Raw genomic sequence first — 15,261 nt, 5'->3', positions numbered from 1 at the left:
GATGTTTGTTACTCTTTCGCGCTACTGTAACTACGCTAGAAAGGATTTTGATGAACCTGCACAGTAATATAGCTTATAATTTTGCTTATTTATACATCAATATAATATATAGGCTATAAATTCCACCGGGTGAAACAACGGGCACAGCTAGTACATTCATAAAATACATTGAAAACACTCAGACCAATACAAACATTCATACTAATGAATACAAATGTTTGTATGTGTGTGAGGAATTGAACCAGCGACCGTCAGAAATAAAGCGTAATATTAGTTACGTATTTCATTTGAATAATCTATTCGTGTCAATATCTTTACGTTTGAACCCTATGAGGAGGCTGGATAGCTGTATAATGTAAGCTTCAATACCTTATTTTGTCACAAACTTGACAGCCGATATATTGGTATTTATTTTATTCATCACCTTCCGTCAGATAACCAGTCAACTTTTGCGTCGTTTAAAAGAAATACATATATCGATGATATTTTCCGGTATTTTCTGAAAATAATAAATATTGAGATAGAAAAACAAGAGGCAGATCGACAGAAAAATGTAACAGAGGTGTAGTCGTTTATAAGATATTACATTTTCACGACTGCTATGTTATGGTGTAAGCAGAGGCAATTTCAAACGTTAATCACCTGGCGTATGAAACACTTGTCATGCTTATAATCACAAAAGAAAGAGGTAGATATTTTGTTCTATGCTCACAATGATTGAATTCACCGTAGTAGGGGGTGAGTCCACGGTATTATCTTAGATTAACGTGGTAGGTTACGAGTGTTTCCATCACCGGAAAATTATTAACAAATATAAATTAACGCAAAAGTTTCTTAAAGTCAGATTCGAACTCACGACTTTTGTGTTCTAATTCAACGTAGTGAAAACGGAGAGGTAACGACTTTTCGAAGATATGGTATACTAAAAATGTCACATACAGTCATAACCGTACTGAATATGGAAGGCCATACTCTCCCAAGACATTTGTAATGTATGTGCAGTTCATTTCATATCTCGCAATACGAATATTACATACAATATTTCTTTTTTATATCAGCTCATGCTTTTCTGTGCCAAAAATAATTCTATTTCGCCATAATCAGAAGGGTAACTTTGAATCGAATCAGGTCAAATCGAATAAATGTAACAGATGATATTTCAAATCGATAACATTCATTTTTTATGCCATTATTATAGGTTTCATTTACAGATATTTAACTTATTTACATCTACTGTAAAACCTCTTTAACATTTTTATTTTTATTGCCATATATTCTATTTTAAATTTGGAATGTTCGATTCGACATGTTAAGGCCTGAAGAAAAAAAATTACATATTCTCTCTAGCTTTTCTTTCAATTAGAAGGAAAGTCATAAAATATAAAGTGTAACAGTTAAAAGGGATTTGTAGCTAGATACTTTATTACGTATTTTATAAACTTTAGTTCATATTCAAAATGTAGACCATTTTGAATTTTCCCATTTTTACAGAAAGGTCAGTGAGAAACGCCTGGAGTAGTATTTGGGGCAGGACTATGGGTCGTATTGTGTATAAACAAATTTAAAGGAGAATATTCAATGTAAATGACAACATTTATATATGATATTTATATTTTATATAAACAGAAACAACCGTACAAAACGTTTCCGTAACGCGAGCAAAAAATATTACAAAATGTCAATAATTTGTTACTAAGTGTTTTACACATAAATACTTCAAGTAAAAAAATATTTTATTTTTACATAAATTTTATTATGTTATTTATTGTTACATAAATAGAAATGGTCATACGAGTAAATAATTTGCATACATATTTACGGTAACATAAACTTCACTCGTGTGTAGTAAATGAAAAATCTCTGTTACTCCAGATTTTGGACGACGTTTCCGTCCTGGCTGGAGATGTTATCCAAAATCCAATCTTTGAAAGCGAATACTCTGGTATACACGTCAGGGTAGCCCCGGGCACACGGCATGCCCCACGATACGATGCCTACAATTCTACCATCTTCAACGAGAGGACCGCCTGAATCACCCTGAAAGTAAAACTAGATGTAAAGGCGTGTTAAATATTGAAATATCATAATAGTATATTACGATATAAATCCGTTACATTGATTATGATATAACACACGAGGCTGAATTTCACTCTGAGCTGAAGGCGAGTGCGTTATAGAATCGAGTGTGTTAAATATGTACGTATATTGTGCGACGTTTTTCAATTTGATTTGAAATAAACTCAACCATAAAACTGCAATGCACACTGTTGCTTTCCCGCCATTTTACTTTTTTAATTCAGCGCTCTGCCTACTGGCTAGTACCGTACGGCCGCGGCGCGGCGTGGCCGTCAGTTCGAAATTTGAAAAACAGCAAATAGTGGGGTTGGTTTTTTTCTCTTCTTTTGAAATAGTAGGGTTATGGAACAACTTTCCTATTTGCTTTTATTAAGCATGCGTTTTTTATGAGCAAGTGTGTTGAAAAATATATATTTTTAGCAAAGTAACATGAGGTTTTTCTTGTCTGTATTATAGGGGTATTTTACTGAATATTACTATCTACATGTATTTTGTGCGTTAATTAAGGATATGGTTAGAAGAGTGAGTATACACCTACGTGCTACTTTCGTGTGGGAATTATGATAACAAGGGCACCACAACATTTAGGGAGGTAGTTAGGGGTCATGCTACAATGCAAGCACGATTCCATAACTCTGCCAAATGGCGCTTTAATGTGTAGGAGTGCACGTGGTTATTAGTGGGTAGAAATTGTACATAGCCCACTCTACTTACCCTTTGGAAGATTTATTATTTATTATAAGAAGTCTTGGTGAACATTAAAATGACCAAAAATATATATAATCTGTGTGCTAACATTTATATTTTTCTGTTGTATATCGCTTTGAGTTATGTTATTCAAATGTCATTAGATATTCATAGATAAGTTTCGTTATCGATTACAGTATTAGAAAGACTATTTGGACAAACTAATTTTGTTTGTAGTCTGTGCTTTTTTATGTAGTAGTAGGTTATATTATACACCTAAACCTGTAAATTACTCTATTGATAAATAAGGATTTTATCACAATCTTTTTGAAAAAAGTATTTTTTTAGATTATCGCGCTCATACAGACAGATGGAGCGAGTGAAACAGACATGCAAAATGTCAATGACATTACATGAAATAGCAACGTTCGAGCCCAACTGTACGTAATGTACATTTTTTATCCAATTACTTACATGACAGGCACCTTCCCCGGATTTCGTGAGCGAACATATTTGCGTTTCGTACACTGGGTTGATTTTATTCATTAGACTCTGGCAGCGCTCTGTGCTCAACGCTGTTAGGTTAATCATCTGCAGTTGGTTGGGGAGGAATCCTGGATACTGGAAATTATAAAAAGATTCCTTTGTTACCTGCAACATTATCTGCTTTAAAAAAAAGTTTAGTCTATATTCGCTCTGGTGGAAATTTTTCATTGTTTTCAATAAATTCCGTTGAGCCGTTTATTTACAAACAAGAAAGGCTACAAACAAGCCAAGACAGATATACACACTTTCATTTACAATATTTGTATGGAAGTATGGATATTTTAACATATGCGAATGAGAAGAGTTTTAAAAACGAATGGCGAAATAGTTGTGTGTAAGGACTCAAGTCAATGAGTCAGTATTTCATCTGCCTACTCTGTGAGGTAAATGGCGTAATGACAGATAGATAAAATAAGTATAAAATGTACGAGTACCTATATATGAAATATAAGAATCCAATTCATATTTTTTGCTCATAATGTAGCTTAGGTACTGTATGTGTGATTATTTTATACTATTATTATGTAATATTATGTTATCTGTGCTATTATGGTGGTAAACAAGCATACGGCACACCTGATGGTAAATGGTTACCGTAGCCTATGGATGCATCAATTTGAATTGTTTCAGTTTATTCATTACAAACAAAAAAGAGGACTACTTCTGATACTTTTTTAAAATATACCTATGTTTTTATGAAAAAAAGCTATAATATAGAGAATCAACGAATTTTGCGGTAAATCTTATGGTAACTGATTACCGCCGCGGATGAGCACCCGTAACATCAGGGGAATTGCCTCTGAGTTGCCGGATTTTAAAAAGGACTAATTCCTTCTTAATATCTCTTGCCTTGACGGTTTACAAATTTATTACAAAGACGAAAAGTTTGATAAATTTATACCGACACCTATTAATTATTTACTCATTCTTTTAAAAGAATTTAAATACTGAAGTTTGTTGCACTGCAGAAAACCCCAGACTATTAAAAACTACGAATAATATAAAAATAATAAACAAATTCTATTCGAACAGACAATTTGAACAAAGAGATTGTTTGTAGAAAAACCGAGCTTAATCCTTAAAGACTTTAATACAAGTTGTCTCAGAATGACAACCAACTATTTTACCAACAAATATTGGCAAAAATAGTTGAACGATGTGTACAAGATAAAATAATAGTTAAACCAACACTGAAATACTTTACACACAACTACATAAACATTTGGACGATACATTAACCTTTATCAACCTAAAAGACTTGAATTCAATGGAAATAACCTTAGAATTATATGTAAATTCACCATTTCTTCTATTGGTATATATTTCTTTTAAAAAATTTCACCTAATTGTAAGTAATTACTGCCGCATATGCAACCTGCAACACCAAGGGAAATGCAAGTGCGTTGTCGGCCTTTTAAAAAGGAATAAACTCTTTTCTTGATAGTTTCTACATCGTATTATTTTTTTCTGTACTTTCATTATGCTGTGTCTCTAATTGATGAATTTATCTATCTCTCATATAAGTATAAATTCTTATTAAAAACATAGAGAATGAGTTCAATATTACCTACGATATGAGTATACTTTCTCAAATGAAATGACAGGGTTGGCATTATCCTATCCTATATTATTGCGATTCTAGAATTCAAAATGATGATTTGACAGTTGGAAATGTAAATTAACTGTTTGTTGTCATCTAGATGCGAACTCGTGGCCTTTGTGGTATATAAATCGTGGGAGCACACTACTAGACACCGATGCTCTCTCATAAAATTTATCTTTTTATACTACCATGGTGTCAAACAAGCATACGGCCCTAATCTGATGGTAAATGGACGCCTGAGACACAAGGGGTGTTATGTGCGCGTTACCGACCTTTATATATTTAGGTATATAATAATATCTGGGATGAATACCAAAAAGAAACGATAATCTTAGTCTTTGAAGTCGGTTAAAACTAGTAGTTTAAATATTCGTTTACTTTGTTTTTTACTGTGGAATCTCGTCTGAGCGATATTAGCTTAATCTTAAAGGCAATAAAACTGCACAGTCGTAAAAATAAACTCGAATGAGAATTACTAACGAATTAAATTTCGTTCACAGCAATACCTGGATAAATTCTCGCATAGAACAAAGAAATTAGTTAGAGGATTTCTCTATTTTTATATCCTTAATAAACGTCGCTTTCTCCAACCTTCTCTGTACTTTTAACAACAATAGGATATTTTTTATTATTATAATAAACAATAGATGAAACTTTTATTCATTTCTAGAGTTACTATTTAGTTTACTGTTTAATTTTGAACTATAGATTAACTACAATGAATCTAATTATTCATATTTTTAAACGGAATTTATATGTATTTTGAGATTTTAATTTTGAAACAAACAAATAAAAACTATCGACAAAAAAGTTTGCTCATTAGACAATTTTGTAAGTAAAATTGTTAAATGCAAGTCGCGAGATTATTATTATTTATTTATTTTTGTGTACAATGTTGATCGCGAAACTATAATTATTTATTTATCTTTTTTCTATGTAATTCGAATAATAAAGAAGCTGGCGAGGCACCTGATGGTAAATGGTAATCGTCGCCGATACATGAATAGCATTACGGTTACCACATTATCATGTGATGCCTGTAATACCGCTCATGCGTTGCCATTCTGAAGGATTAAGATATAATACTACTTCTCCTATAATTTCACTGCCTTACCTCACTCTTCAACCGAAACAGCAGCAAGGTACTGAAACAGTAGCTAAAATAGGCGAGATTGAGGTAACCACTCAGGCATTTTATAGTGGAAGGAGATTGTTAGTAATATGGATTAATAACCCCAGTGCTAGCAATATACCAAGTCAGGTTGACCTCCACACGGAGCCTCCCGGAAACTATAACGATAAATACTTGGTGAATTTCTCACGATGGGCCAACTGACCTGACCTCATACTCATCTTGTCATCCTCCACTGGTGTCCCGCCAGCGTAAACCGTTAGCGCAGGCGGGTGTACCATTTTATTTTCATAAAAAAAACTTTTTATAGTTTACCTCTGGTAAATACGTTACTAATATGCAATTTGTGTTCTTACCGATAGTCTTCCCCAGCCACTCAACAGTAGACTGGCGCCAGCATCAGTATCATGATCGGGCAGCGCTATAGGCTTGATTTTATCAGTGAATTCAATACTTTCAGTGACTTTAATGAGACTGACGTCATTGGTGATGAGATAACTGTCGTAATCCTGGTGAATAATGATGGAGTCGACCGAGTATCTATCTCCCCCAGTTTTGAGGCTGTTTGTGCCGACGACAACTTGCATCGATCTGCTCGATTGACTGGAATTGAGGATGGGATGTTTACTTAGGTGTTGCTTTCTTCTGTTTACTTCCTATGCTACTTTAGAAGCCAATTACAATTAAAGATCAATATTTTAATTGAGTTTAGTTTATAGTATTTTCTACAAAATTTATTGTTTGTCTATTGTTTGTTCATTGGTTTTGATTGTTAATATAAAAAAATCTTACTTGTAAATTAATTGGTATGAGTCTGTCTAACTGAAATATAAAATTTTGATTATTGCTCTGTTTACGTCTCTGTTCTGTGTTGCTCATATTAAGTTTATATCTTGGAACATTTTTTTATTGTGTTATTGCTATATTCTAAAATGTATTTAAAGAGTACGTGTTTTTATCATTATAAGAGCCAGCCAGAGGAAAATGAACATATTTCTTTTCTTACATCACTTATTATATATATAACTTACCCAACAGTACAATGAGCAGCTGTCAAAATCCATCTGTCGTTCAGAATAGAGCCCCCACAAAAATGAGAGTTTAGTTTGGATCGCAGTGACGCTTGGTAAGGGATACCACCTTCAGGGGCATCTTGGCCGCCTACTATTCTTGACTCTTGGTATGAAAAGTCGTATGGAGCCAAAATAATCGAACCTTAAAATAGACATTATAATTATAATTGTGTTACTTTGACCAAAGGATGTTAAAGTTATTTTAATTAAATCTTGTGGGTACCACAACTAAAACTAACCAATTCATAGATTTTTTTTCATAGTTATAATGCTCGATCGAAAAAAATGTCGACGAGGTAATAAACGTACAAAATCGTACCAGTATCCACAATATAAAACAGTTCAGTTTCTTGTCCATAAACCTCAGTCAAGTAGCCTTCTGATTGTAACGGTAGAATTATAAAAAAACTAAGAATTATAAAGTAGTGTTTACATCGGCCGATGTGCATTTTAAACTTTTAAATTTTTTATAAGTTTGTATTTAAAATAATAATAATATAAATAATCTAATATTTTATATTTATTTAATGTTACTAGTGTCCATGCCTTTTCTGCTCTCATATAAATAGATCTATTCAATATAACGTATTATATTTAGACCACCTGTCTTCATATTGATTGTAGATATTCATATTTCAGTATAATTAGTACTAATTAAGTTGATTAAAAAATGTTTAAAATTCTATACCACAAAAAAAGATAAGCTGTAATTATAAAAATAATAATAAAAAGTAACTTTAGTATTTAGGGGAGGCACATAGAATCACAGTGGGTTTGTTGATACAGAAGTTTATTCCCACGCGACATATTGGTGACAAAACTTTATAATTACTCTATATTTATAGAAACTAAACTGGGCATTGCATTACATAATGAATTGTTTACATTATTTCTCTTATTCAATGAAAAGGTTTTTAACCGATTGTCAAAAAATAATCTTTTCAATTCCATGTTATATTATTTATGGGCAGAATAACATCGGAACGAAGTAATTTTATTAAGATCTTAATTTTCTAATAGGAATCATAATAAAAAGATGTTTATTATTTATATTACTAACATTCATATGTGTAACTATTTAGTGCCCTAGACCTACATCTAAATAGATCTATTTGTAATTAAAAATACCATGAACCACAAGACTTTGTTTTAAACAAATGCGTCCTAAAACTCACTAATAAAATTTTAAATGATGAATAATATAAATAATAGTTTTCGCGTTCCAAATTCAGTGTGTAATGATTCTTATCAATATTATAAACGCGAAAGTTTGTGATTATGGATGGAAAAATTATGGAAGAAAAGAATTTTGATGAAACTTTACAGTAAAATTGCTTGCTTAAATACCAGAATAAATGCAGATTTAATAAGATATTATACAAATCGTGCGAAATATAATGACAAATGTCAAGTAAGTGTGATATGGACTCAATAGCGCGAGTCAGCTTGTATTATAATCAAATTTAACAAATTTAATGCGGATGAAGCCACAGGCACAAGTTCTTTTATAAAGTGTCTTAAATACGAAATATTACATAAAGGTTCTTACCCCGAACGTGTATAATAAAGGAAGTTATGACAAGCAAAAAAGTGAACGCCATTGTCTCTGCCCTACAGATTGGTTTCCAAAAGACAACTAATTGTACTGGCAAATTTGATCCTTTTATATCACAATATTGTATTATAGTTGCAACCTCTTAAGATAATTATATGTCGATACCGATAAAGTTCACTTCAGACAATTGCTATGAGTTTAAAGACCTTCGGATTCATGTCTAGTGTTAGAACATTATTCCTTCAGCTCGTAAAGAAAGGCAATTGTCTGGTACTGGTATTGTTTTACCGAGTGTACTGTCAAATTTTAAATTATCTGTTAAGGCGATGGTCAAACTGGATCTAATTAATCAATTTTAGGGATACCGGTTAAGTCTAAATCAACAGGGAAATGTGTCGAGGAATCAAATCGCACTATATTAGTTTTACTAATGCATGTTTATTGCAATTCTCTTTACTATATATACATGTAGAATTTATAGAAAAAAAAAACAAAATGAGGTCTGAGTACCTTTGTCACATCTACCTCAACCGCCAAACAGCTTTTTTTTTATTTATTTTATAGCTTAACAAATTCAAACCAAACGAGCTTGCGGTACACCCGTAACACCAATGCCGCCCATGAGTACCCGCAACACCAGCAGAGTTGAAGTCCTTTTAACGAGGAATTAGATCATTTCTTGAAAATTTCAATATCGTATCTAACCAATATATTTATCATTGTTGTACTCGTAGAAATTATAAAGAGACAGGATATAGACAGTTCATACCTTCATTTACTTATAGTCCTTACCTTCATTTACTTATACAATCATAGAATCCGTCCCATGGAATTTTATTCTTAGATTTGGGTTTAATAAAGAAATATGTTTTAAATATCAAAAGAAAATCATATTATTTACTCGGACGAAGTCTTAATTCGTACCTAGTGATAATACAATCTCGAGATAATACATTATTATTGAATTTTAATTGTGACTAATTTACTTTGGTACTTATAATGAAGTGCATATGTATCAGTTTTCATTTAAGTGGCTCGGTGACAATGACACACAAACACTAAATGGAACACTGTACTCGTATTTCTATGAAATAGATAGTGAGATTTGTATTTAATCAAATACTAAAATTAGTAATAAAATAATTGGTGAACAAAAGACAATTATTTTATTATCACAAATATAAGATTCAGAAGCGGGAGATATAGGAGAAAGTGGGAGTATGAACAACTTCTATAACTCTCAAAATTTGTAAAATTGTATGAGAACTGCTAATTTAATATTCCTAAATTAGGATTTAGAAAATTAACTGTAATATTAACACATTAAAATCGAATTAAAAATTCTATTGCATAGAAACAAAGAAATATTATTTTTAAATTAAAAAAAAATGATGTTACGACGGGCTCTCTTTGTCGTAATATTTTTTTTTAATTTAAAAATATTATTAACATTATTTTTCAAATTAAGAATACTTTTTAGGATTTATGTAAATGTATATGCAGCATTAGTTGCTTTTATTGCGGGCAGTATTGTATTTGACTTTAGCCTGTGGCATTGAAATGACTAATAAAAAAAAACAATCCATTTACTTCTATTTTTTCAAATATCTAAGTACACTATAAAATACAACTCTCTAAGTATATAATAAACAACATATTTACAGCATGAAATAATGATAACAATAGTTTTTTTTAACGCGCCATATTAACAAGTAAGATTTATGGGCATATGCACATGCCGATAAATCTTGCTCTTCTTTTTTAGAATCATTACAAGTTGTTACATTGATTAAATTTTGGTTCAATTTTCACAAGCGCAGTACCAACTCTTATAAAACGTAGTTTTCATTGCTTTGTTCTCATAATGTTGATGCATTAAACTGTACAGATGCTACAAGCACTGCCGGATATCGTTGAACGGCTGTAGAAGATGAAACAAAAAGTAAAAGAAAATACTTGTTCAAGTATTGAAAATTCCGAGTGGACTTTGCTAAGAGTCTAGACGCGCGGGCGAGCTTGTTTTTATTATAGTCTTGTAACCGTTCTCGGGTCGTTTTTAAAATATATATTATTTTTAACTAACTTTTTATTATTTAGATAATGAAACGAGAGATGTAAATAGTTTTGTCGATTACGGATTAAAATAATAACAAAAAAGAAACGTAATAAACAGTTCAGTAATGGTTCATGTTCGTATGAATAACAAACTTATATACTATATGAATAACTAAAATTATATTTAAACTTTAAGATTTTAGATGTATAGAAACTACTGCTAAATTTATTATACAAATTCTGTTCGGTAGTTAGATAGATGAACGATTTATTTTTATTATTATACTATTGTTAATTTGTATTCGGAAACAAATTTGTGCCACATAGAGCTCCAAATAGAGCGCATCTATTTGCACTCTGCAGTTAGCTCACTGGAGGTACAATTCGATTAGAATTAAACTATGTTTAGAGGTCAAAAGATATTCGACTAGCTGACATGCCGTACCTGAAACTGGATAACTAATATTAAACTAAGTAATCACTATTAAAGACCTTTGGTCTATTGTATGGGGTCTCAATACGCTTAAATTAGCAAAGTTTATAGTCAGCGGTCTGGTCAGTAGGCATGTGACATTCTGTATGAAAATATCGATTAATCATTATTAAATTAATTTTGAGACCATAATAATCGATTGTAGTGTTCACATATATCCTAATCGTCGATATTAAAGGGAATAATTACTTATTTTTCACAATCCTCCAAATTCTTTTAGGTCAGTTCTTGGTATTGAGTAATTTTTGACTATTTGGATTGTAATAAAAAAATATTAATTATTCAATTTTATTTATGTTTTATTAGACAGTAGACATAAAAAATGTCTACACTGGTTTACACTTTAAATTACCCTTTATATATGACTAAAAAGATTTTTCCATAATGTTTTGATTGTGATTTGATTTGATTCGAATTTATTCAATATGTTAGACATTAAATTATTAATAATGGAATATTAAGATAAATTTTAGAAGTTACTTTGTGTTTAAAAATCTTCATTTATATGAAATACTTAGTGTCCTACAAGCTGGCCTACCTGATGGTAAGTGGTAATCGTCACTTATATATGTATATAAACAGCACCACTGGCATAATAGAATGTATTGTAATATCAGTAGTACTTCTGAAGTATTCTATTCTATAGAATAGAAAATCCTATATTCAAATAGACTTAAATTTAAGGACTTTAAAATAATTTAAACTTTAAATTACTTCTTTTAATCTACCGCTCATACGAAAAGATAAGAAGACAAGAAGACCGAAGAATCTTGTGCGTTTAAATAATTGATGTAACTTTACATTTTTAAGATAAAATGTGTGAATACGAACTACCAACTTGCACTAATTTATTAGAGTCAAAATGTTCAATTACCTATTTTTTTTTTCTTAAATAGTACAAAATAAAATGGTGTACCCACCTGCGTTAACCGTTATACGCTATCGGGGCAATAGTGGGGTAATAATAGGGTAAGCATGAAGTTAGGTTAGTCCATCTCTTCGTCCTCGTCCATTCCGGAGGAATTAACACGATCGTTTCTAGAGAGGACCGCATGTCAACCTAATAAAGTAGAATCGATTGTACATTGCTAGAAATGGTCCATTAGTCTCTAAAAAAATCTCTCCAATTTGTCAATTCATCTTTGTAACATTAACAAACTATTTACAAAGTAACTATTTTATAATCAGTGGCTCCAGCTGTAAAATACAAATTACCCGAAAGTTAAATCTTTATAAATCGTAAAATTTAACACCAAGTGCCAAACCTCTAAATTTAACACGGTCACCTACCATATAATATTTTACGATGTGGTGGCTACTAAATTGAATCGACGGTAAGTTGCCGTTCTTCACTTTTGAAGTTAGTTGATTCAATTTGCTGCAGGTATTATATGAACTATGGAGATCTTTGGGGGAGGCCTATGTCCCAAGAAGTGGACGTCTTCCGGGCTGAGATGATGATGATGATGATTATATGAACTGAGTTTGTTTGTTACCATATCATTGACGACGGTCTCGATGGTCTAACGGTTTAGCATAACGCCGTACTTGCGGTGATCGCGGATTCGATTCCTCGTACGGTACAAACATTTGTATTCATGAGTATGATTGTTTGTATCCATCTGGATGTTTTCTATGAATATTATTTATAGAAATCTCGATTCATAAATAGAATCTTAACAATTTCTATATAATTGTGGCGAAATAGACTACGACAAATTTATATCAAAAGAATATTTCTATTTTTAAAAAAAGGATCTATAAAAGAAGTAAGTCCAGCGGGCACAGTAATCGCATACAAATCAGCACCTCATTCCGATCCAGTGGGCAAGAGAGAGGCTGTAATTACATCCAAATAAAATATTCATAGAGCGAGGCGCGGCGTTCATCCTTTCGATGACGGCTCCATGATAAGCGTTTAATAAACGGAAAAAATGTTTCCTTATTTTTTTTATTAAAAATGGCACGATAATTTTGATAATTCTTTTAGCAATAGTATCTTTATCGCTATTAATATTATAAATGCGAAAGTCACTCTGTCTGCCTGTCTAGCTTTCTCGCCGAAACTACTAAACCAATTTAAATGAAAGGAAAGAAACATAGGCTACGTTTTAATGCGAATAAAGGGTTGTAAGCGTGTTGCCGACGGCAACCTTTTTATAAGCATTTTATATATTTTTGAAATGTATATTTTGATGTTGTATTTTTATATAGATACCGTTTGTATTCTAATGTCATATTTCTGGTGTTATTTACGTTTTTGCTAACGAGTTGAATACACATATTTTACCTCACCTAGGAACGTCTCTCATTTTAACCAGCTTAATACAGTCCTTCCGTCACAAAGGGGTTAAAGGGCATCCCCTTGATGAAGAGTTGTATGGAAGTATCGTCAGTTTTAAAGATAGAATCCTGAAACTTATTTTTTTGACTGTTCATTAAATATAAATAAATATGACATTTTACGTTTCTAAAAAAAATACACTTAAGGATTTAAACTATAGGGGATGAAAGTTTGTAAGAAAAATTGTCATTTTTGAAGTTATAACGATTAACCTTTTTTCTTTATCTTTTTTGGGTTAGATTAATTAATATTAATTAATTATTGTATTAATATTAATTAAATAATTCTTTATTTGGTCAAGATCACTATAACACGCGGACGAAGTCGTGGGCACAGCTAGTAGTTAGTTAACAAAGAACACAGAACAAAATAGTTGTCCATTCGAATCTATTCTATATTATGTTTGTGAAGATTCATTTTCTTTAATTAACTACATATTATAACTTGAATAAAATAGAAACAAAATAATTCTCAAATAAAGGTCAAGTAAGTAATATAGATTAAAGTTTTTTTTGTGAATTCTAATTATTTTATGTTTCAGGGATTTTCATTAAAGTTAAACAGCAAAAATTTAATTAAAACAATAGACGTTTTTATCTATTATTTACTTTAATATTTGTTTATAGGACGTACACAAAGCAATGTCTAATAAAAAATATTGAATAAGAAAATATGCACTATTGTCCGAGAAGGAGCTATATGTACAGCAAACTGATGGAATTTCAATAAAATTGAATTGTACAATTATGTGGATATATTTTAATAAAAACTAAACTACCAGCTCTAGGAATATTAAGTTGATTCAACATGAGAGTCGTTCTGTAACGATAACGTTGTGTAACATTTGTAAATATTGCTATATCTTCTCAATTGAAGTAGCTTGCTGTATTGGTTGGTAGGAATAATTAGTAATAATGACAAACTAAAGACCACTCTTTCTAGCAGTTGGTAAATTACGTTATATCAATATAAGAATATGGAATATAAAATTTTCTGCGGACATTAATTATTAAGTTTCTATAGAGAATGAGGGCAGAATGCACAATGCAGGAATGATTTGATGTTTTTTAAATGTGCATAAAAATACATCAAATCAATAAAAAAAAATTACACACAGTACTATTTATTTGATACACATACGAATATATACTTTTTAGTTTAAAGATAAATTTGTATTTTTTATTAGAGTCTCAAAATTCGACTCTAATAAAACTGGTTACTACTAGTGCAAATGGTTACCACTGGGTTACTACTAGTGCAAATGTATTAATAGTATGTTGGGAACTATTATTAAACCTCTTTAATAATTTATTTCATAATTTTCAAATAGAGAATGTGTGTTCGCTGTGTTCTCAAGATTACGATTGTCTTTTGTTTTTATACTCTTCAATATATACACCTCTGATTATAGGGAAATTAAAATAATAAATAAGCACCCTGCAGCGCCATCTAGTCCCACGATAAGCAGAGCTTGTGTTATGTGTACTAGACAACTGATATAAATACTTAGTTTTTTTTTTGTAAACACATACATAATATACATAGAAAACAGTCAGACTAATACGAGCAATCATACTCATGAATACAAATGTTTGCACTGTGCGGGGAATGGCACCCGAGACCATTGGAAGTAAACCGGCATGCTAAACTGCTAAACCACCGAGGCCGTCTATTTTTTTTTTTCCATACCCAAATCA

The 15,261-nt window shown here is 31.2% G+C and overlaps 1 protein-coding gene across 1 annotated transcript; it reads right to left on the bottom strand.

The window, feature by feature from the left end:
• Window positions 1-1,761: 1,761 nt before the first annotated feature.
• LOC131853485 (chymotrypsin-2-like) lies at window positions 1,762-8,775 on the bottom strand. The gene is made up of 5 exons (XM_059204380.1): window positions 8,667-8,775; window positions 7,076-7,259; window positions 6,401-6,647; window positions 3,238-3,384; window positions 1,762-2,037 (listed from the first exon to the last, which is right to left on the bottom strand). Exons 1-5 carry the CDS (start codon window positions 8,716-8,718, stop codon window positions 1,864-1,866), a joined length of 804 nt encoding a protein of 267 aa, XP_059060363.1. The 5' UTR covers window positions 8,719-8,775; the 3' UTR covers window positions 1,762-1,863.
• Window positions 8,776-15,261: the final 6,486 nt, after the last annotated feature.

This window comes from Achroia grisella, unplaced genomic scaffold (genome assembly GCF_030625045.1).
Source record: "Achroia grisella isolate CSIRO2021 unplaced genomic scaffold, CSIRO_AGI_Agris_v1 utg902, whole genome shotgun sequence".
Classification (NCBI taxonomy): Eukaryota; Metazoa; Arthropoda; class Insecta; order Lepidoptera; family Pyralidae; genus Achroia; species Achroia grisella.
The sequence above is the reverse complement of the archived record's forward strand: the minus strand, read 5'-3'. Positions and strand labels throughout refer to the sequence as shown.